A 24230-nucleotide genomic window follows, 5' to 3' on the forward strand; every position below is an offset into this window, starting at 1 on the left:
CTTTTGTTAAGTGGAGGTACTTTTTTGCCATCCTGAGAGCTCTGGCTGGCTGACAGTTGAGATTAAAGTGTGCATGATGACCATCCACCTGAGGCACCTACGCAAACTGGTCATTAATGTGTTGGGTCAGGGTCTTTTCTGGAGCAGAGGTGAGCATTCCCTTGTGTTAATGTGGGTCTCCTTGTGTTTTCAGCTGGCCCGTGCCGATTTGGTGGTGCTCAGCGGCACATGCAGAGTGCTCTCAGAGACTCTGTAGAGAGCTCCGATGAGGAATTCTTTGATGCGCGGGGTGAGTACACATTTTTGTCCTCCCCTCCCCATCTTTCCCCCCAATTTTGCAACAACTAACTAAACTCCTTCATGGGTGAACTGACAGCATTGTCCTCATCAGACAAAACCTCCATCAGTTCTTCTATCCAGGATTTGTGAATGGACCTAAATTTACTGGAGTTTGGTGAGGTGCTGGGGTGGATGAGTGAGCTGCCCTGAGCTGAGTCTGGCGTCAGAAGCAGCAAGACACCACCAGTGCAGACCTCATGGGGTCTGAGCCTGGTCCTTCCCAGCTCACATGGTGTATGAGGTTACAATGGGAGTGTTCTTGTTCACTGTTCTGATCAAGGCCATTTTACTGATGGCCAACTTTAAAGACCAATGTCTTAGGTTTTGCACTATCAAAACTTTTTCTGGAGGGACTGGGATCTTTGCTTGTTCAAGGAGCAGTTTTTGAATGCTTGCAGATTTCATCACAGGATATTCTGACTTGGAAGGGACCCACAAGGATCATTGAGTCCAGCTCCTAAGTGAATAGCCCAAATGGGGATCAAGCCTGTGACTATGGCACTGTGCTCTAACCAGCTGAGGTAACTGCAGCACTCCCTACGTCATCTGGGAGGCCGTGAATCTTGACATGGTTGGTAGCATGCCAAGTTTTGTTCTGAAGTGGGAGAAGAATCTGTAGGTTGTGTGCATACACAATCTTCTACCTCCAGTGGGAGGCTGGGGCTCTGGTTTTAGTTCTGTTTCCAGGAACCGAAATTTACACTTTTCTGACACATTTCACTTGCTTTTTTCTGAAAGAGTTTTCCTTAAATACCTAAGTTTTAATGTCAGAAGTAGTCTATGTAGTCTGAAATGCTTGTAATGACAGTTGCTATAGTTTTTATAATGGTTACTTGAAATAAAAAGATGTAAAGATAATGAACAACATCTGTTGCTGTGTTGTTAATCCCCTAATAACAGACTTTTAGTGAGAGATAATAATACATGATAAATTGCTTCTGTGGATCAAAATTAAATGTGCATGGGAGACATCTAAGCATGAAGAGAATGAGAGATGATGATCTTTTCCCACTGGGTATTCAATGAGAATAGGATACCCAAATTGTTTAAGCTTCATTTAAATCTTAAGCTTTAATGAATGAAAGAGTTGGAAATAGAAAATAAATATATCCTATCCTGATCTTCCTCCACACTGCCTTTGTGCTTTGAAATGTTCTACCAAGTGCTTAAAATAGCTGTCTTGGTGATTTCAGCAATGTTTCCAAATTCCGTGTGAAGCTGCACTTGTAACTTTGAGTGCCAAATCATACTTCAGGTTTTTTCTCCATAAAGAGAACTAAAATGATGATGTTTCAGACATTCTAGATGGCGTAGTTTTCTTTGATGTGAATAGATCAAAAGTGGGACTGGATTCTGTCTTTGTGAGTATGATCACTTACTGTTCTTGATGGAATATTCTTTTGAATCGTCAAGATCCATTGTTCAGTAATGCTTTGAAGGTCAGTTTGATGCCTGCATTTTTGGAGCTGGCAAGGCATGCATTGTAGACTGAGAACAAGAAATGCACTTTAAATTTGCTGGACATAGTCCATATTGAGTTGACACAAGTATTTCCAAGTTTAGATTACTTGATAGTTAGCTTGCAAAAATGCTCTTCAAAGCAAGTTTTGTTTAGATAGATTTTCATTTCTTCATATCCTGTCAGTGGTCACCAGAGAGATATCAGCAACTCCCTCTTCATGGCCCGCGTTGAGGAAGTTGCAGACTGCAATGAGGTCTCTTCTCTCTTCTTCTCTCTTCTTCTCTCTTCTCCTCTCTTCTTCTCTCTTCTCTCTTCTTCTCTCTTCTCTCTTTTTCTCTCTTCTCTCTTCTTCTCTCTTCTCTCTTCTCCTCTCTTCTCTTCCTGAGAGACCTCAATCATTCCTCATAAATCTTGGTCATGAGGCCATTCAGCATCTTGGTTGTCCTCGTCTGGACGCTCTCTTACGGCTTTAGATCTTGTACTATGGCACCCAAAACTAGACACAGGACTCAATGTGAGGTTGTGCCAGAGCAGAGTGCAGCAGTCATCTTCCTTCAGCTGGCTAGGGTGCTGTGCCTGATGCACCCCAGGACACAGTTGGCCTTTCTAGTTGCCAGGATGCACTGTTGACTCATATTCAATTTGCCATTAACCTAAACCCTCAGATCTCTTCCCCCATGTCTTCTCTTCAGCCCTTTCTCCCACAGTTTGTAGGTCTACCCAGGATTACCCCATCCCAGGTGCACAATCCAGCACTTGCACATGTTAAATTTCATATGGCTGGAGATTGCCCAGCTCTGTGGTCTATTCATATCTCTCTGCAAGGCCTCACTGGCCTTGAGGCAGTCCATAGGTTCTTCTAATTTAGTATCATCTCTGCTTTCTCCTGACCAGCCTTTTAGAAATAAAGTGTTGAAATGTCAGGAAAATAAATGTACACAGAAGCATAAATACTAGCAAAAGAGGCAGAAGGCGTTTCTACACTCAGAAGCTCTCTTGGTGATAAGGGAGCTTGTGGTTTTGATAGAGGAAAACATATGTGTGGGCTGAAGTAATTGGCATTATCAGTAGATTAAATTTATCACCAAAGACACAAGAGGAGTTTATCACCAAAGAAACAAGAGGAGTTGTGCTGGAGTGAGAGAGACCTGTCCAGGACAGAGACTGTGGCTTTCACCTCCTAAAAATGAGGTAGTTTGATACCCTTTTTCTGTCTCCAGCATAAAATTTTCTGCAGTGTTTCTTACCTATATTCCTCACCCATTGTCTGTAACTTATACAGAGTGCTTCATCAGTGTTTGATATTCTTGGAGCTGCAAAGTGCAGCTGGAGTTGAGTACTGAGGTTTCTTCATGGGAGAATTTTGAATCTATCCCACATCTACCCATATGTAATTTGTACTTCATAGACAGGCTGAAGTAGGAAACTGGGCACAGCAGTCAGCACCATTAAAACATAACATTAGTGAGCTGCTTTTGTATTCTGAAAAACAGCTGGGGTCAAATCTCAGTTTCTCAAACAAAGAAATTTCTGGCTGGCAGCCTTGTAAACAGAGAATCAAGCACCTGTGTTTGAGATGAAGCAGCTGTACATGTTTTGACTGTTGATTCATCTGTCATAGCTAACTACTTAATTCAGTGAAATCCATATGGAAGGGGAGAAGTAATATTTTACTGTTTTATATTGCCTGGCTTTCCCTTGTTTCTTGCTTTCCATGTGACATGCCATAAGTTAGGCAGGAATTTTACAATGTCGGCATGTAAAATTATACTTGATGCAGGAAACTACCTTATAATTTTACTGCAACGTACCTCTGATCACAGAAGATGAAAATTACAGCTGAATACATCATCACAAAATTGTCAGAATATGAAATTCCATGGTTGACTAACAATTTTTTTCTCAGATTTGAAAAGCTGCTCAGAGAATCCTGCACGTTCCCATTTGGCTGTTTTATCAGACTTTAACAACCGACAGGCAAACACCCCTATACCGATCTCCCCACACATCTGCCCCACAGCCTTTAAGCTGAAAAAAATCTTCCATAACGGCCCTCTCATTTGTTTTCAGTTCTTTTCACTGGTCTTCGTGCCCGCTGCACACACCTGCCAGTGTTCTAATAAAAAAAGTTTAAAAAAAGCCCAAAACCAGCCAACTACTCTAACACTCAAAGTGATTATTATAGACTTTGTTTTGCAGTGGCTGCTCAAGAGAGAAAAGACTCAGACAGTTCTCTCTTTTCCATGTTTTTCCTGCACATAATCTATGAAGCATATAGGATTACTGTAAAGCATATGAGTAGGCAGGAAGATTTCCTGGGTAGTCCTGCATAACCTGTTACATGTTCCCATTAGGGGCTCTAATGAGCATTTATTTCTCTCTTGATCACTAGTTCTCACCCTGTCTTTTTTCTCTTTTTTTGTCACAGCAATTTATTCTGTTCTTTTTCCTCTTACAGAAGAGATGGTGGAAGGAAAAAATGCTATTCTCATAGGCATGAGCCAGTGGAACTCAAATGACCTTGTTGAACAGATAGAAACAATTGGGAAGCTTGAGGAAAATCAAGGTAATGTTTAGCTTGTATTACATAATGCTTAAGAGTTAACAAAAACATCTGACTACTGAAGCAGTTCACAGTGAAATGTCAGTTCTTTATTCCTGCAGCTATGTTCATAAGCACATTGTCCCTAGGTGTCAACTCCTTCCCTTTTGGAAATCATACTTTTCCCATCTAGCCTGGTCTTTTAACTGGAATTGTGGAGCATTTTGAGTTGAGATCCGCAGCTAAATCCTCCGTGTTTCTTCTCCTGTGCTCTGTAGTAGTCATTTATGAGATCTAGTGGCGTGTGTATGTGTAAGACTCATTCAATGAAGAAACTATGGAACTTAACACAGGAACTATATCATGCTGTGATTTTCAGAGCAGGATTGGACTCAGTGATGCATGCCATTATTTTCCTATAAACAGTGCAGTCTGCAAAACTGCATCTGCAGTATATTTACAGTATTCTTTCTCATTTGTTAATAGAAAGCATATGTCACAGCCTTCATGTGAACATATTTCTTATGACAGATTTGTCATTATGAAGGGCTAGCAATAGTGAAGCAGATGGTAAGAAACAGCATCATTTCTCATGAGAGCGTGATAATGGAAATAGCAGTTTTCTTTTGGGACTATCACCCCTTTATGCTTTGTAGCCAACACAGTTCTCTTTTTCTTTTTTTTTTCCTAAATCTCTCCCTAATTAGCATGGCAAAATATTAGGGATATTTGAAATGGTCTGTGTAATTAAAAAAAAAAAAAAAAAAAAAAGAGGACCTGTCTTGATTCTTAGTATGGGTTCAAACTTTACCTCATGATCTCAGAAGTTTAGGAGTGGTCATATAAATTGTCTTCTCCTAGATTCAGGGTACAAACTTATTTTTTTGGTCATGTATCAAACCCATGCCTTTCATGCCTGCTTTAGGGTGTTGAATCACTTGGTGTTTTTCCTTTCACCTGGCTTTCTTCTTGTGGTGATCTTGAGATCTGATGTACTCCACCTGAAGAGGCAGGGCAACAAGTTACTTCAGGCAAAGCTAGAGATGCAGAACTTGCTTAGTGTCTCTGAATCACTGATGAACGTGTATTGTTCTGTTTGTCTACAGGTATTTCCTGTGAACAGAACTTTCTGTCTTGAAATCAGAAATGGGCCTTACCTCCACAGATGTCTGTAAAAGATGTAACAGGCAAATATTTACATGACTAATATGTCTCTTTTCCTTTCAGGTGAATTATATAGAACCTCTTTAAGAAAACAAAGGTTCCCTGCTCAAGGCAGTATTGAAATACATGAGGACAATGAGGTGAGATTGTTTCCTAAAACAAGCTGTGCTGATTTTCAAGGAGTAGGTGTGTGGAAATACTCTCATATTGTGTTATGTAACTGTAAACTCATCTGATGCCTTTGTGTGTTTTTCCCTTGTTTAGTAGGTGCACATGTACTCACTGAAAATCATCACAAGATTTTTAGACATTACATACTTACATGGAAATAAGACTGAGTTTTCTGAAGACAAATTGTTATGTCTGCTTAGTACTTGACTGGAAATGCAGGTTTTGTGAAGCAGATTCAGCAGCAGTCATGAATTTGATAATAACAAAATTGCCTTTATTTAGAAGCAGGAAAGAATCTCAACACGTGGTCCTTCCAGAAAACTGATTAAGGTCCTCTGTCCACACATAGGACACGTAATGGAAATGTCTACTTTACCGTTTTTGAAGAACTCAGTCCTACAGCCCCCTTAAAATGATGACAGTCCTTGATTGACTGCAGTCAATTAGTCTTTGAGCACCTTGTCTAAGTCATGGCTGAGCTACTCCTGAAGGACAAATTAATTTTATTATCTTTGAGTCTTCCTGTGAAAGATACCAGTTAAAGTCAGCTGAGAGACTTCTCATACCAGTGACTTCAGAAATATTGACCCACTTGATTTTTTTCCTTTTTGAAGCTTTCAGTTCCACCAACTCCTCAGCAGTGGTGCTTATTTACAAGGAGACCATGTCCATGGAAGGAACTATATTTAGTTTTTAAAGGGAATTAAATTTTTCTGAAAACTGGAATGAAACCTTACGGAGAAGGAAATTGTAAATTGGTGCATAGAAAAGGGGAACCTGAAAAATGCTTGCATGATTCTCCTGTATTTAAGCAGATACAAGTCAGGTCAGCAAAATGCCTTCAGAATGAATACTTCTACTGGATACTAAAATTCATGGGTTGAACAGACATAGTGGAATAACCTACAATTCTCTCATTTTCGGCCATTTCTCTGTCACCATAATACAAGTGCTAAAGTTACCCATTTCCTTTCATTCCAGAGCTTAAGAATGAACTCTCCAGAACATTGCCTGATTCTGAGTAAATCACCCAATCTAGCATTTAATGATCCTTAGTCAAAAAACATTACTGTTATTTTTACAGTGTGTTCATATTTGGTCAGGAACTAGAAGTCTTCCGGAATCCTGTCATCCAAAGTGAAGAAGAAAATAGCAGTCAAGATTTAACAACAGAAAATCTAACCTTTTAATGTATTACTGAGTTCTTGGAGTACACATGAGTATCAAGGGGTAAAGAGGAAAAAAAAGGTGAAATTGTGAGACATTCAAAATGCTTTTCTGGTTTCAAGCAGGAAACATCTTTGTTATTCTACGAAACATGCTGATTATTGTCTGTGTATGCACCTATTCACATATTCATAAATTTGTTTGTGAGTTTTATGGATATCAGCAATGATGCATTTTTTTACTTTTTCAGTAAGTGTCTTCCATTTTTATAAGAAGCTACCAGTCTCAAAAGCCTGAGATAACTGCATCATCTGCTTTTGCTGAATGCTTTCATGGGCAGAGGAATTTGTCTTTTTTGGACTTGTGATGATTTGAATGAGAATCTTGTCAGTAAATTAGGCAATTACTAGGATACCTAGACAGATAATTGCTTATGCTGCCTGTAGAGTTTGGAATTTTTCTCCAGTCTCAGAGTATTTAAAGTAACTTCTGATATACACAAAGCTGTCTTAATCTTTGTTGATCTGAAACCTACATCTATGCTGCACAGAGTTTGTGTCAGAGCATAGTGGGCTCTACATGATTCAGACATACTTGAATTAAATGGAACGCAGGACATGCACACACATGCCCCCACCCACTCCAGTGAAAGCAAATATCAAACTAACAAAGTCCGTAAAAATGTCTCCTCCTTTCCTTTTTCATGTTTTTCTCACAGGAAGGAGTTCAGCACCAGAACTGCAAAACTCATGTGTTAATTTTGATCCTACATGGGGGGAACATATTAGACACTGGAAGTGGGGACCACAGCAGCAAGCTGGCAGACATCAACACCTTCAGTTCTGTGTTTGAGAAAGTGACCCGAGCCCATTTCCCTTCCTCTTTGGGCCACATCTTAATAAGACTTGTTCCCTGCCCAGCAATTTGTTCAGCAGCTTTCTCTCTCGTTTCCAGGTAAGCTGATTTGCATTCCCAGGTGTTTGGTTATGCATTTTGGTTTTGAATGGTTTTCTGTGACCTATATATTTCATAATGAAATTTTGTGATTCATTCTTAATCTTCTGCTGACTGGAACACATGCAGCGATCTTTCATCCTTTTCTAAGTGGATTCATTTGTTTTAAAATAAATTTTTATTGGATGTATCCACTTCAGAAGTGGCTCTTCCTCAGCTGCTTTTTCAGTCTTGAAATTCACTCATTGAATGAGAGAATATTTTCAAGTAACCTTTCTTTCCATGACATAAGTATTTTAAATGGCACGATAGAGAAAGATGAAAGAAACATACTCCTGCATCAGTTGTTCTACAAATGCAAGCCAGGATTAACTGCTGAACTCTGGTGAGGGAAGGAGAGAATGAGACTTTCTTGGTTTCTGTTTTTCTAAGCACAGAGACACTTCTCTTGGTTTTGTCTGGGGCTTCCTTAAGTGATACTTGCTTTTAGAGTATTTTTATTTCAGTATAGTGCCCAGGGTTACATTTGAAGCTCATGATTTCAGATTGTGTGCAGCTTTGTTTTATCTTTTTGAAAAGACTGGACACTGGGAAAAATGTCTTAATATGCTTTTGAGCAATACACCTGTCCCACTTGTGTTCTCGGAAATTATTCCATTGTGATGGTTGCATTCTGCTCTCTGGTGTAGTGAGTTATTGCACGGGGGGAAACAAAAGCTGAAATGTAATCATGTCATTGCCATTTAAAATTATGTCTAGTTGTATGTAGAACAATTGCACAAAGTGTGTTTAACTACAGAAATGCCTTCTAGTGTGATCCCATTCACCTGAAGCAGTAATGCTTTGGTTTTTTTTAAGGAGTTGAATTCTCTGAGAAAATGATCCTTCCTGTGTTTGCTCATTGTGAACTGCAGTAGCCCAACCCTTTTCTGCTAGTAATTGCTCATTCTCTGATGCTGTGTGCTGCCTCTTACAGTTTTCCTGATGATAACATGTCCTTTTCTAGCCTAAATCCCTACAGCTATGATGAGAGCTGTCTCAGCAGCAGTGAAGACCACATCCCACTGGCTGCCTTGCCTTTGCTGGCTGTTTCATCTCCTCAGTACCAGGATGCAGTTGCCATGGTGATCAGTAGAGCAAATCAAGTTTATAATGAGTTTCTCAAATCTACTGATGGAGCTGGTTTTAATGGACAGGTAGGACTATTTTCTCTTACATCAAAGTAAAATTTCTTCAGAGCAAGGCTGTTTGGTTTTAAGCCATTATGTTGAGGGGTTTGAGTTATGAGTGTGGGACACTACAAATATGATGGATGAATGGGATCATCTACACAAAATGCCTTCTCCGTGTCCAGCACAAGGCAGGCACTTTTGGAATCCTGTGCACTATCTCACGTGGGTTTACTCAGCTGGTGGAAGATTATATACATTCTCCCACAGGCATTTTGACTCCTAACCTCTTACCGTACAGCAAGTGAGGTACGTAGTGAACAAGCATGCCAGCCTGAGACAAATGATCATCTGTGTTAATGAGTTCTTAGACATAGCTGGTGGAAAAATTGGGACACCTTTAGGATCCTAAGAAATCCAGTATTGAACTATTATTTCTTCTTTGCCTCCATCACTGTAGTAATAAAGCAGTAGAAGAGAGAAGACTCAGTTGCTAGCAGTGTTGCAGATTTCCTGTCTAATTCTGGGGAAATAATGGGATTTTTCTGGTATGACCTGCGCACCAGCGAAGTCACCTATAAGTTTCTTTCAACTGAGAGTAACTGTCCTTTACTGTTCCTGCTTTACCATCTTTAGTCTACAAAACCTCCTGCTTCACATACAAATATGATATTGATACCCTATGTGAGTTACTGATATTATTTTGTAATGGGGCCATCTACAATGGCTAGAAACATGCACTTCCTTTAAGTACAGTGACCTCCACACTTCAGAAAAAGAAAGAAAATACATTTAATATAGAGTACAGTGTAAACTTTGAAGGGAAGCAAGTGTTTTATTACACAAATTCTTTTCCATGGTACTAATAAGATTATGCTGTGATACATCAGTATTTTTAGACTATAATTTGGTTGGAAGCCATTTTTACTGTGCATAGGAAACCGTTCTTGGTTAAAGCATAAGACCAGCCCAGCTGCAGTGACGGAACATTATGAAAGGTGAAATTATGTAAAGAAGAATTATATCAGTTACAAAAATAGTATGAAAACTTTCTCAATAGAACTTTGGTGTTACGATTTTTTTCCTTGACAAAGCTACAAAAAAGTCTCTCTCTTGTGGTTTACAAATAGTATATGTTACTTACTGTGGAAGACTCTGCTTGACCTCTATATGTTCCACAGAATTTTCACCATCAACTACCAGCACAGTTAAAATACACATGACTTCTCTCTGTTCTCTAAAGTGCTTTGCTTTGTTTCTTAGATAGAAATTTCAGCTCTGACTCAGAATGAGCCCTGTACTGATTGAATATCATATATCCTGACATGCACCCTGTGTGGATCTTTCCTTTCATATTTTTGTCCCTTCTGTCAATTTGCATTCCAAGTTCATCAGATCAGATATTGCCTTTTTTTATTTTATATAGTATGTGGAACAAATTAACTCCCACTCATCAAAATAGTCGCTGGCACAGATATTCTTTGCATAGGGCATATTTCTGGTGATAAAAGAAAGTAGAAAAAAGTAGCTGCAATATAAACCAAAGTGTAAAAACCAGTAACAAGGGGATGAAGTAAAACAGAAAGTCCTCTGCAGTACTGTGATGCTTTTTGTCTCTTTTGAAAACACTTGCTACATCTTAAAAAAAAATCTTTTTTTCAGGTGTGTCTTATAGGTGACTGCATTGGAGGAATTTTGGGCTTTGATGCCATCTGCTATAATTCTAATACAGCTTACGAGAGTCGGAACAGTAGCAGGAGAGGAAGCATCAGCAGCATCCAGGTGAAGAGAAAAAAACACACAGCTGAAACCCTATAGATGCATTCCATGGAGGAAATCAGCTTCATATAAACCAGAGGAAATTTAAGGATTTGGTAAATTACCATGATAGAATGGGATTCTACCCATGTATCAAAAATTTGCTGATAAAAATTAAATTGTCAGCTTCAGTTTTATGATACACAGAAACCAGTAGTGAAGGGTTTATCTGTTAGCCTTTTAAAGTAGGGTTTCTTTTCTCTCTTCTCTTCTCTCTTCTCTCTTTTCTCCCTTCCTTCTGTCTTTCATCTGGAATTCCTTACACTACTGCCTGGGGGTCTAGCATTAGGACATATTATGAATAATAGAAGTGCTGCATTTGTGCAGAAGAGAGGATTCATTCTACCTGTGATCTGGGAAAGATATGGTTGTAAAAGTACAGGTTTTTAAAGTAATGCTAGCATGTAAATTTCATTATTGTGTGCAACACACTTGAGAAAGAAAATTAAAGTTCAACTGATCTTATGTATTTCAGACTCAAGTAGGTGTGATGAATTAGAATTGACACTGTGTGAGGTGCCTATGCTCTGTTCTTTGACTTTGTGACCCTGGCAAAATTGTTTCATCTCTTTAGTTACCTCCCCTCAAAAATGGGCTCAGTGGTACCAACCTTCTTGGTTCAATTGAGAGCTGTGTGTGGTGGGAGTACTCTCACGCAAAGAGACATCCTCTAAATTTTTCCAGGAAGGACAATTACCATTAATAACATGGCTTTTGGGAATAAGACTATTCACTTGCCACAGAAGCCAGGAGATCCTCTTGGCTGTTGGAGACAGGTAGAGCTGTGTTGGAAGGTTCATATCATAGCTCATATGCCCTATGAACTTGTTGTTTCTGTAGCTTCAGAGAAACAGATTCAGTTTGCGTGTTTTCCGTGGTCTGTCTGCATCTCTTTTAATCTGTCATGGCCCAGGCCTGATCTGTAAGCCTTGCCCTCTCTTTTCCTCTATCTTGTCTAGTTGTAGTTTTACACTTCCTGCAAGTTGCTTAAAAGTACCAGCCATGACAGTATAATTGTACTCAGGGCACTTGATGTTAGGGCTTGTGAAGAGTGTTCCAAGGACACTTTGGGAGCAGAGGGTGGTGGTAGAGGAAATGTAAATGTAAATGAGTTTTGGGAGAAGATGTATGCAAGAAGGAAGAGGAAAAACCATGAATCCTGCTCTCTTGTACAATGCCAAACCAACTGTCCAGTGACCTTCTCTAGAGTCATCTCACAAACATCGAATCCCATGTCCTTCTAAAACTGTGTTTTCTTTCCTTATTGAATTTGCCTGTGCCTGCCCCTCCACTTCCTCTCATGAGGATGCTATAGACTGCTATGAGGTCTCCCCTCAGTCCCCTTTTCTCCAGCCTGAACAAGCCATGAAACCTCAACTGTTGCTCATATAACTTCCCCTCCAGACCCCTCACCATCTTTATAGCCCTCTTTTGGACACCTTCTAATAGCTTTTTTATCTTTCTTGTATTGTGGTGCCCAAAACTGCATACAGGACTCAAAGTGAGGCCACACCAGAGCATAGTAGGACAGTCACCTAGACTGGCTAGGAATGCTGTGCCTTATGCACCTCAAGATGCAATTGGTCCTCCTGGATGCCAGGGCACACTGTTGAGTTGTATTCAACTTGGTATTGACCACAACTCCAAGGTGCCTTTCTGTGTGGCTGCTCTCCAGCCTCTCGTTCCTCAGGTTTTATGCACACTTACAAAAAATCAGGTCTTGCATGCTTAATGCACATGGATCTCCTGCATGAATGAGATGCGAGGTTCAGTCCAATGGCATTTATTTTGAAAAGCAGCATCTGCGGCATCAGGGAGGATGCTGGTGCAAGCTGCGTAAGTGCTGGAGGAAATGAAAAATAATTTAATAATTAACAATAAGTAAATAATCTTAAGGATATGGTACCAGTGGTCTCCTCTTGCATCCTGCAGAAGCTAACATTTTCAGAAAATCAGATCCCATATCCATGGAACATGATGAGCAAGATCATTAATGTTGTAATATGAATTTTGTGTACTCAGGTAAGACCTCTTCTGATTACCTTATGATATTTATAGTTCTCTAAGAATGATGAAGTCATGAGGGTTAAAGCTTTTGTTTTACTACTTCTTTCTGTCCCTCGCGACCGCTCTACCCTCAAATTCCTGATTCTGCTTCCGGCTTTAAGCTATTATCTTGAAGGGAAATTTAGTCTTCGTCTCTGTCCTTCTACTGCAAAGAGAAATTTTTAATCCCTTCCATTCTTTGTTGGATTAAGTGAGGTCATACGTATAAATGCAGGCATTTCATATAAGCTCTTTTGTATTTTGTTATCTGTCTAAATCTTCCCTTTGCTCTGTTAATTTTCTGAAGGATAATCCACTCTTAGCAGAGGACTCCAGTCTGGGTGACAGCAAACACCTGAGCAAAAGCAATATTGACATCTCGGGAATCATGGAGGATGAGAAGCAGAGGACACCGCTGCCTCGGAAACAGAGTGACTCATCCACTTATGAGTGTGATACCATAACCCAGCATCACGCATTCCTGTCCAGGTAACCCGATGACTGAGTAAAAGAAATGGGCTTGCCATTGAGAGGAACCTGTTAGCAGCAGAGCACAGAGGCATTGTTGTTGTTTGTGGTATGTTTCTGGAGGTTTGCTTAAAGTTCTTGTCTCTCCCTCAAAGAAAACTCTGCATTTAGTGGGTCTGGTATGAACATATTCACATCTGGAGAGTTTTTTATTTGATCTTTATTCAGTTGTGAGGGTTTCGAGCATGCAAAAATGAATGCACATAGTTCTATTTCTTCAGTACAGCCCACTCAAAACAAGATGGATGAATACTTGATAATTATAAATTTCTGTTACCTATTTCTTTCTAATGATCCCTCTGACTTCACTTTCAGGACTTTTATTATTCTCTAGTGAGATAATTACTTTAGGTGCTCCCATTGGCCTATAAGCTATTCAGATCAGCTTTAAAACAACAGAAAAAAAAGCCCTGCATAAAGATTTGGCTTAAATGAGGAGGGAATTGGGGGGAGAAGTTAACTTAGTTTTCCTTTATCCTAAAAAACCTTTGAAATACGTGGGATGGGAACATAAGCATTCCTTTTGTCTCATTGTTCCTGCTGGTTCTAAGTTGGTTTTTTACTTACCTGAACTATTCAGGCTTTTGTTTCCTCTATCTATCTTCCTATTTCCTTTATTTCATTGTGAGTGATGCAGAGGAGCAAGACTTGCTGTGTGTTGAAGTTGCAGTTCTGCTCGAGTTGAGTATAGTGCAGACTTACTACTGTGCTTTACTTCTAGTCTGGCATTTTTCTTAGTAGCAGATAAAGGTAATCCTATAGTCTTGCTTTGATGGAATGTCCTTTGCTTTGTTTTCTTTGACTATTCTGCATTTGAAACCATTGCATTTTCCTCATCTCAATGTGTTGTAGATTGTTTTTCCTCTGATTCAGAATGGTTGTTTTTCTCTTGTCTGCAACTGAAAACATGAAGATTTGTTTGGTCAGTCACTTTTAGGTTTTTTATAGGAGAAATACTGTGTTATATTTAAAACAGTAAACTTGAATATTCGTGGTCCTTGCAAAACTTTACCAAGTATTGTGTAGAATAATTGCAGGAAGCTCTTGCATGTTGAAGGCAATAAATTTACTGAATAGCTGCACTGAAAATCATGGCTGGTATACTGAAATATCATTTTACAATTTTAAGGCTTGTATCTAAATGCCATTGCTAGAACTTTCTAAGTATCCTGTTTTGGGACTGTTCTTTTTTTCTGAATGCCCTCTTTATTATTTTTGATTCAATATTTTCTGTGTTAAGCATCCACTCAAGCGTGTTGAAAGATGGTGCAGAACTTCCTCCTGTGGATTCCAGTTTCTCAGAAGTAAATCTGGGCCGATTTGAATTTGAGGTGTCTGATTTCTTCCTTTTTGGATCACCGCTTGGTTTGGTGCTGGCCATGAGGAGCACTGTTCTGCCTGGTCTGGATGGTAAGTTCTTCTTGGGGTTAAAATACAGGACCTTTGTAAACAAAGAAGCTCACACAAAAAGGAGGTAAATAAAGGAGCCTAGTTAAAGTTAGGGGGTGAGGTAAGTTTCTTCCTTTAAGAGATGGGAATGTTGATGTAGGTAGGTACTGAGGTGATGAGGGTTGCTCCAGGGATGTCACTCCTCTCTTACAAAAGTGTGTCTTAAGTTCTGCTGCTAATTATATACTCTGTGTCATACATCATGAAACTCACACTTCACCAAGGATGAGTCCTTGAAAACAATACCAAAAATAACATCTCTTCTTGGTTCAGCATTACCTCTTGTTCACGTCTGGCTTCGTGGGTGGGTTTGGCCCTCGGGTGTGTTGCTTGTGAGCCATTCTTCCTCTCTAGTAACAGAGCCTACTGATCAGACACAGAGAAGATTTTTAAAATTTTATTTCTAAAGCATCTGGATTTTTTAAGTTTTTCAGTTAAAAGATTACTTTTCATTATTCAGCACATGCTTTGTCTCTTTGCATGGTATGAGCTTTGGATAGCACAGCATCTTTATAGGAAATGATGCATTCATTTATTATTAGGTGAGGGAGAAAATCTGTTGCAATAATGAGAAGAGACAACAATTCGGAGCTCCAAGGGGTTTTTTTTCTTAGCCAGTCCTTTCCACAGTTTCTGCTCTGCTACCCTCCAGGCATCTTGAAAGGAAAATTTCATGTTAATTACTAGTATTTTAAACTATTTTCTTCAAATTAGCTCTCACTTCCATCCTTCCTCGAATATCCTGCAAAGGAGTATGCTTTGAAAGCAGCTCCACTGATGGGCATTTCAAACACATTCTGAGGTGAGCAGTGTCTACTTGAAGCATAATTAGTCATTAGAGGTGCATATGATAAAAGAATCCCATTTTAAAGTGATAATTGTGACATAGTTGAGAGGAAAACAGACAAATTTAAATCTATCATGCAGACAGTCGGAAATTAGTTGAGAAGAGTCCGGTGCCCTCTTTACTGAAATGAAAGGTAGAAAGCTACCTGAAAATGTGACAAGTAAAATTCAGATGTATTTATTTGTTTTGTTAGAATTAGTTTTTACAATATAAGGGAAGGTTCTGCTGTCCCCTAGGTTTAAATCCTCAGGATGAGACAAACCCATCAGACTGTTTTGCTGGTATATATTTGAAGTGCTGAGCATCACAGCTATAATGCTCAATAATGTATTTACAAGATTTTTTAATTTTTTCATTTCTCCTTTACTTCTGTTTCTCTTCTGCTGTTCTTCACATTTCATATGTGCCTGCATTTCAGATTGTGATGTCTCTTTAAACTCCTATGCAGTGAAGTGTTCCTTACTTATGAAATAGGAAGCAATTCAATTTGGCCAGCTGTGTGCTAATCTGGAGTTTACAGAAGACCCTATTAACTGTGTTTCTGCACAGACTCCTTGAAAATTGTAAAGCAGCAATACTGGCCTCTTTTCCTCTGTCTCATTCTCATCCAAGTATGCCAGGTCCGACCAGCCTGCAGCCAAGTTTACAGCTTCTTTCACTCTGCTGACCCCTCTGCCTGCAGACTTGAACCATTGTTGGAGAAAAGATTCCATCTTCTTCCTCCATTCAGTGTCCCACGGTACCAGAGATACCCACTAGGGGATGGAAGATCTCACCAGTTAGGTATAGTGCCTGTTTGCATAGCTCTCATTGCCTGTTGTTCTCCTTAACTGTTCTCTCCTTATACAGCTCAAGAGAATAGCAGTGTGCCAGCATGGTAAAAAAAAACTCTGGGACTGAGTAGCACAGACATACTTAGCAAGTGTGGAACCAAAGAAGATTACTAAGAAAAATTTTTCTTAAGCATGAGGTTTGTGATACTAGTTGTGTTAGAGAGGAGTTTGAAGGCAATACCACTGTTCTAGTTGAAGGGTCACTTGAAAAATTCCGTGTCCTTGGCTGTCATTTTAAACAATTTATTTTTACAATTAGTTGGCCTTTGCCTAGATCTTCACGTATTGTTTCTTTTGGTCACTTGTGGTTGGTTTGTTGTTGATATCTGCTAGGGCAAATCAGACCACTGAGCAGTCTTGATTGCACTTCTCTTAGGTGGATTACTAAGCAATAGTTATGTTGGTAATAAAGATTTGAATCCAGGAAAAAAAAAAGCCAAACAGAAATAGATTGATTTCTGGGGAAGAAAGAGGAAGGGGTGGATGAGCAAGGTGCTAGTAGAAGGAATTGTGCTTTTTTGACTTAATAGAAAATAAGGTAAAATCATATAGGCATGAAGTATCTTTGACTTGTCACGTTATGCAAAAAAGGACATTTTGCTCATGTCAGAAAGAGGACCAGAGAAGTATCACAGACTCCCAGGACTATGTAGTTCTTCTCAGAAAATTACTTTAAAATGAGTAGGATTGAGTGTGAACTAAAATAGCATCCCAGCATCACTACGCAGTTTGGAAGATCCTGGCCAAAAGCACTCCACTGCCATTGCACGTTCATGGCAGTAGGGTGTGTGCTTCCTCCATACAGTCATGCTGTGTCATGCTATTCACACTCTGAAGGAGGAAGTTTCATCCATGGGCATTAAATGAGATATTATTCAGGAAAACACTCATTAGCCCCTCATTTAAAAATAAATGAATAAATAAGGATATAAGTTATACACGGAAGCACTAACTTCAAAACCATGGTGTGTGTCCTTTTTTTTTTATTGTTATTTTCACTTTTGTAACCTGCAGGTGATGCTCTCCACAATCACAGTGGTCTGTTCCTTGAGACTAGCTCTTTGAACATACCTTTCTCTCAGGAGAGTCCTGGATCTCCAAATGCATCTGATCAACCACAAGGGAAAACAAGAAAGTTGAGCTTGGCCAGCACAAACAGTGAAAACTCGGGGTCAACTGAAAGCTTGTCATCAGCATGCCTCACCAACAGTGAGTGAAGCTTGGTGCCCTGTATATCCTGCTATTGGATATGGCAACAGCCTTTCCCTTCGCATTGTTTCTGTGAAAAACTTGATTATGAAAAGAAAATATATCTGCTTGGAATTTGGGGAGAATGAGAATAGCCCAAGTTTCAGCAATTTTACATAACACAAGTTATCTTTCTTTTCTGTTTGTAATTAGATAGATAAAGTAATAGTAAAGAAGTCAGTTTTATATTATGGTGTTACTCATAAATAGCTGCAGGAGTTTCACAGTAACAGGGGTTTATGATCATGTTCCAGGCATGAAGCAGTATAGATAGATAAGATTTGTTACTCATAATTAGAAGTGCTATAAATCAGTATATTGTCCTGCTATGGACTATAGTCATATGTGTGTGTATATATATGTATCTATGTATTTATGTCTCTCTCTCTCTCTCTCTCTCTCAATATTTGCTTCACTGTTCTAAAGGCATTTGCAATTCTTACCCTGTAACATGATCATAAAAGTAATAGTCTTTCACTGTACATTTTCCATGGACCAGAAAGCAGTGAGGATCATGCTGTGTGGTGATTCCTGCTTCCCAAAACTTGAACCCAGAAGAGCTCTTTAGATGTTAGGCAATCAAGTGATGATGCAGTCAATAAAAACTGTACTTTTGTGAACGATAGATAGCTTTAGCAGACTTAAAATGTCAAGATTAAGAAAGCAGAAGACCTAATTCCATTATCTAGATTAAAATCAAGACAGCAAGAAATTTATTGATGTAGAAATGTTATGCTATTTTGTTTCATTTTTTGTAGTTACTGCAAAGTGGTGGGGAACAAAACGAATAGATTATGCCTTGTATTGTCCAGATGTGCTGACAGCCTTTCCAACGGTGGCCCTGCCACATCTCTTTCATGCCAGCTATTGGGAATCAACAGATGTTGTGGCCTTCATCTTAAGACAGGTAACTGATCTTTTTTTTTTTTTTCTCTCTGCAGCAGATAACCTTGTGATTGTTAATTGCATTTTCCAAAGGTCAGTCTTTAAGTCTTTTGGTCAATTAGATGGCTAAGTGTGGATGCATCACATACAAGTGCATTTAGGAGAGACAGATCTGGATTTATTGGAGAGATAAAGGGGACAGTGAGCCCACCATTAGCACTGCTGACTTTGTGACCAGTAATATTGTGCCTTTATGCATACCTCACCCCTCCCGTGCCCCAGATCAGTCTAACCCTGTATTATATATTAATTTGGTCCTGGTTCTGAAGGAATAGGCTATCTCCAGCCTTGCATAATTATATATCTCCCTATTAAATATCAAATTACTAGCATACATCTGAGAGTAAACCAGTTTGAAAGTACTGCTTCCATAAGAAAGTCAAGTCTCTCTTTTACAGGACACTTTTCCTAGCCTTGTAAGCGCATTACAGCTTTTAGAATTTAATAAGCCTTTCAAGCACTTCGAACATATCTCTAAAGCAGAAGAGCTTACAGCTCTACATAAAGGACTAGTTAGTTCCAGTACAGTCTGGACCTTCTATGCTTGTTGGGGGTTAAGAATAAGACTAATGGCTCCTGAATGCCCTGTGGCTGCAAATATTGCCTGCACATTACCTCTAGTGAATAGAATTTATGCCAATTTGTTAAAAACCATGCTTACTTCTCAACGCTACTGTAATTTGTTGCAAGCCAGCTGCTTTTCTGACTCTGATTGCAACATGATTTTACTCAAGGGACTTCATGTAAGACATCTTTTACAAGGGTTCTAGACCACTCTCTTAGCAAGGGTACTGAGATTGTAAAACTTTAGCACAGAAAACCAGCTGTTCAACTTGAAAAATTTCTTAATCTATTTCTCATTCGAAATAGCTATTTGTGATTGCAGGTATAACCCACAGATTGCAGTGAGACAGAGCTTCTGGTTTCAATTGAAATGTGGCATAACGCACACCCAGATTCTGAATTCTGTGGGTTGTGTTCTGAAATCTGAGTTGGACATGAAAGTTTCTTGGTAAATGTATGATGTTTAGGTTGTAAGAATGTGTATGACATAAGGTTCTGCAAGTTTAGTTGGACTTCAGTGGGTCCTTGTGGGTCCCACAAGGGATAAGAAACATTTTCTCTGAGTAGATGTGTAGAAAATCAATATATATGAAGTCAGGAGTCTGATGTCTGCCACATAAAGGACATTAAAAAATGCTTCTGTGGTTTTATGCTTCTTTACTGACTTTGCAGACCATAATCAAGACAATGTGACTTGTCACTTGGTACCATCCTAATGTTTTCACTGTTTTCTCTGGAGGAATGTGCAGGCTATGCTGTGAAGGAAAAAGCTGTTCAATAAGTATTTGAAATTAGGTGTTGGCCAACAGAGTGAAAGCAGTTTCTTTGTCTGTGCAGGTTTTGTGAACGTATGGCTTTACCACTCTACTTCCATTGCGCTTTTGGCTCTGCAGTGTCACTCAACTGGGGCAGCAGTGTAATTTCTTTTTCTTTGCCAAGTACCAGGACTCCTCAGGCCACAAGCTGTTTATTAAAGTATTAATATAATTTCAGGTGATGAGGTATGAAAATGTAAATTTCAAGGAAAATGACAACCTGGATCCAGAAACACTAAGTCCATCCAATCCACGAGAAAAATGGCTACGCAAAAGGACACATGTCAAATTGAGGGTAAGTTTAACACTGAATATATATGGCAGCTGTGGAACATGAGTTTGGCAGAAATTTAAATGGAGTTTGATCTCCCCAAGTAAGAGTTAACATAACTGAATATCACTAAAGAGCTGAAAACTGATAACTTAATCCAGAGCCAGGCAGATTAATGGTTAGGGAATATGAGCAATTTCATCTTGGTTTATCACTTCATGTTGGGAGAAAGTATATTTCTTTCTTTAAATAACAAACAGGCCCTAAGTTTACATTATGCAAAGAGGTTTCTTTTATGCTAGACAAATCTATAAGCCAAGCAAAAATATTTCCTACATTCTTCAGGTACTAAGTCAATTAATAATGTCAGTTAAAATGTATGTGCCCTGCGCATAATGATGTGGATCTGTGGCACCACTTGAAATGAAAAAGAATTGGCTTTCCCTCAAACGTTCTCTCTTATTTGGTCGTTTTGAGTACTCTCTCTAGAAAGTCTATTCAGGAACCCACCATAAGTGGACATCAGGCTCCAGCTGAAATGGGAATGCAGTGCACTTCATGTACCTCAGACATACTGCCCAGGACTGTGTTTCTGTGTCACCGTTCATAACAAAATAGAGACAGCAGCCTTGTGACAAAAATGAACCGTACCCTTCTCATCTTCTGCTCTTATTTCAGAATGTGACTGCAAATCACCGAGCTAATGATGTCATTGCAGCAGAAGATGGTCCTCAGGTACTAGTTGGGCGCTTTATGTATGGACCTCTGGACATGGTGGCTTTAACAGGTGAAAAGGTGAAGTCTGAGTAATCAATTTTCTTAGTTTTACTTGAAACAGTGGTTGAATATAGCACACATGTACAGTGTCAGAGAAAGCCTTACAGTGAGGGGAAATGTCACTAGTCTCCTACTACTTAGGCAGAAACATGCTATGAAGTGGGCTTTCCTGATGGCTGACCAGTCTCTGAGCTCTCATCTCTCTTTACCTGATTATGGGTATCTACATTGGTTGGTGGTGAGTGTGCTGTGCAGTGGTTTCTGAGCCTGCCATCCTGCTGTGCCATCCTGCTGGAGACAATTAACTTTCCGCGGAAGAAGGAAAAAGAATTTTATAGTAGTTGACGTAGTAATAAAAGAAAACCATGTATCATCCAGGTACTACAACTAGATAAAAGAATAGGCATTCTAGAAGCTAGGGGGCTGCTGTATCTTACACATGGGCAAGTAAAGATTAGATTTAGAAATTAGTAGTAATGTGACACAATTGAAACAGTCATTCCTAAAACTGCCTACGGAAGCCAGGCTTACAGCTAATAAAGCCAAGCATCAACTGAACATATTTTTTCATATTCACTGAGATTGTAGGAGTTTCTGAGCAAATTAATAGAGCAATTCTGCTGAGCTGATGGCAAAACTGAAGCATGTAGGTTTCACTTGGCTTGTTTCAGGCCTAGCAAAGTATTTAATATAGTTTATGTTAATTTTGATTAAATGAAGAAAATCATATTGATTAAATCTTTTGATAATTTGAACTGTTTTGATTGTAGGCGAGGTTATGATTTGAGAAAGATTTTGTCTCAAGAACCAGATGCAGGAGGTTTCTTTGTAGGTTTAGTGTGTGAAAAGGTAATACAGCTATGCAAGGTAAAATTATCTTTTTCCTAGTCTAAGGCTCCTCCCAAATTTCTGACCTCTGTGTTTGACACGTGCAGTGCTAAGACCAGGGCTTTAAATTATGAAGACAATAAACTCTTGTATGTTAGAAAGGATTTGCTTATTAAGAGGACTCTCTTTGAAGTTCTTGCTGAGTAGTGAAATTCCTTCAAAGTTCCTTGTAAGCTTTTACTACCAGACATGGTTGGAGATACTAATATTATCTAGGCTTGGCAGGCCTTGCACATAGGGTGTGTTTTGTTGTCTATCACACTAGATTACTGTTTCATTGGTTTTGCAGGTGGATATCTTCATAATGACTGAGCCATCTTCGGGTAGGTGGGTGTATTTTGACACAGAGATATCCAACAGCAGTGGACGAATATCCTACAATATACCTGAACAGAAGAGACTGAGAGTTGGTGTGTATCCCATCAAAATGGTGGTCAGGTAATAACTCCAAGCTGGAACTAAAGCTGTCACGGGTTGTGGCGATCAGGAAGGAACTTCAAAACTGAGTAAAAACATCATTTGAATCCCTGCTTGGGAGAGTAAATCAATGAGGAGAATTTAGCTGAAATAGAATGTGTTGTTATCCACCAGTTAACAAAGTCCAAAGTCAGCTTACAATCCTATGTAGTGCAACTTGAGAAGGAGAAAATGTTTTACCTCAGTTAAATAAAAAAGGCAATCAATTCAAGAAAATAGTTACTGAAACACAAATAAAATTATATTCAAAAATGAAGATTTAGAGTGCAGGAGTAAGTTTCAGAGAGGAGCAAAATAAATTGTCCTGTCTTTGTTCATTAGGCTGTGAGCACATATTTGTAGGAATCTTCATCACCAGACATGAACATGGTCTTTAGATTACAGGTTTTAGGGAACATGAGATGGTGGGATGAGAAGAGCTTTGGATTTCCTTGTCATTTATCCATTTTTAACATCCAATTCTCTTGGGGAAAATACATCATAAGGAAATGGTTTTTACATGTCCTTCCATGACAAGAGTGATGTATGACTGCATTGTTTTTTGTTTGTTTATTTTTTGTTTGTTTGCTTGCTGCCCTTGTTTTTTGTTTTTTACTTTTCTCAACTGGCATTCCCATTGCAAGGGGGGATATTTGCAAGAGGGTGGCTAATGTCCATTAACAAACTGTTAAGCTTATGGAGAAAGTCTGAGTAGTAATTAGAATACTTCAAGGTGTTTTGCAGGTTTTTTTTTTTTCTAATTCTTTTGGTTATCTGTATGCATGTGATTTCTTATTAGGATCAGCTTCCAAATTTCTCTTTGAAAAACTATTTCCTAAAAGTGTAAGTTTTGATTGTCCCACATAAGACTGAAATCAGAAGCCATATTTGGCAGTGATTTTTAAAGCTGTAGGTCTAGAAAGATCTAATTTCAAATCTTAACTAGAACATGCAGAAAATACATTCCGACATTTTACTTTTCAAATTCATTTATTGCTTCGACTCTGCAGAGGGGACCAGAGCAGTGCAGCAAGTTACCTGACTGTACTGCCCCGAGGAATGGAATGTGTTGTGTTCAGCATTGATGGCTCCTTTGCAGCAAGTGTTTCAATTATGGGAAGTGACCCCAAAGTCCGAGCGGGGGCCGTTGATGTTGTCAGGTAAATGAGGTTTGAACACTTCAAATCTCTGACTTTCTGCTTGAACACAGTAGAAAGGAAAAGGGTTGTTATACTAAACAGACAGCAATTTTCAAAGGGCCAAGATTCTCTGCAGATACATTTCTGTATTCTCTTGCACAGCACATCTGCCTGAATTTCAGAGAAATATTAGAATGCTGTGGATTACCTTGAAATTTGTAGTTTAAATTGCCTAATGACAAAAAGTTGCTTCTTGGGAATATGATCTTGAAGTGTGTGCAGTGAGTTAATAATGATTCCATGTGTATTTTGTGTATCACTAATTTCAAATAAGGACATATTTGTACTTAAAAAATATCAGGTGCCATGAATGCAACAATGGTTTTTGGAGGAAAAATTAAAAGACCTTTTAATTCATTCTTGCAGGTCTGTTAATGGTGCACTGGATGGGAAAAGTTCATTTTGGAACTTGCATGAGAATGTAGAAGTGTCAGTTTTCAAGGGTTTCCATTCCTTATAGCTGAAATGGCAGGAAACCTCATTAAAGATATCAAAAGTAGCAGTACCTGATGTGTTGCAAGGTTTATTCTAAGTATATTTTTGAATGGCTCTTATATTTTAGATAATATTTTGTATAA

The 24230-nt window shown here is 38.9% G+C and overlaps 1 protein-coding gene across 5 annotated transcripts in view; it reads left to right on the forward strand.

The window, feature by feature from the left end:
- PITPNM3 (PITPNM family member 3) overlaps positions 1-24230 on the forward strand; it is a 34909-nt gene that overhangs the window by 8403 nt on the left and 2276 nt on the right. For 3 of the 5 annotated variants that reach the window (XM_059865744.1, XM_059865746.1, XM_059865745.1), the window contains 15 exons: positions 194-289; positions 4260-4367; positions 5571-5647; positions 7564-7799; positions 8806-8995; positions 10631-10750; positions 13140-13321; positions 14601-14770; positions 16269-16439; positions 17504-17698; positions 18496-18644; positions 20240-20356; positions 21011-21127; positions 22287-22435; positions 23464-23613. In XM_059865744.1, the coding sequence (XP_059721727.1) occupies positions 194-289; positions 4260-4367; positions 5571-5647; positions 7564-7799; positions 8806-8995; positions 10631-10750; positions 13140-13321; positions 14601-14770; positions 16269-16439; positions 17504-17698; positions 18496-18644; positions 20240-20356; positions 21011-21127; positions 22287-22435; positions 23464-23613 (2227 nt within the window). Of the gene's footprint in view, positions 1-193; positions 290-737; positions 861-4259; positions 4368-5570; positions 5648-7563; positions 7800-8805; positions 8996-10630; positions 10751-13139; positions 13322-14600; positions 14771-16268; positions 16440-17503; positions 17699-18495; positions 18645-20239; positions 20357-21010; positions 21128-22286; positions 22436-23463; positions 23614-24230 lie in introns of all 5 variants that reach the window. The other 2 variants (XM_059865747.1, XM_059865748.1) reach the window with 1 other exon arrangement.

This window comes from Haemorhous mexicanus, chromosome 22 (genome assembly GCF_027477595.1).
Source record: "Haemorhous mexicanus isolate bHaeMex1 chromosome 22, bHaeMex1.pri, whole genome shotgun sequence".
Taxonomy (NCBI): Eukaryota; Metazoa; Chordata; class Aves; order Passeriformes; family Fringillidae; genus Haemorhous; species Haemorhous mexicanus.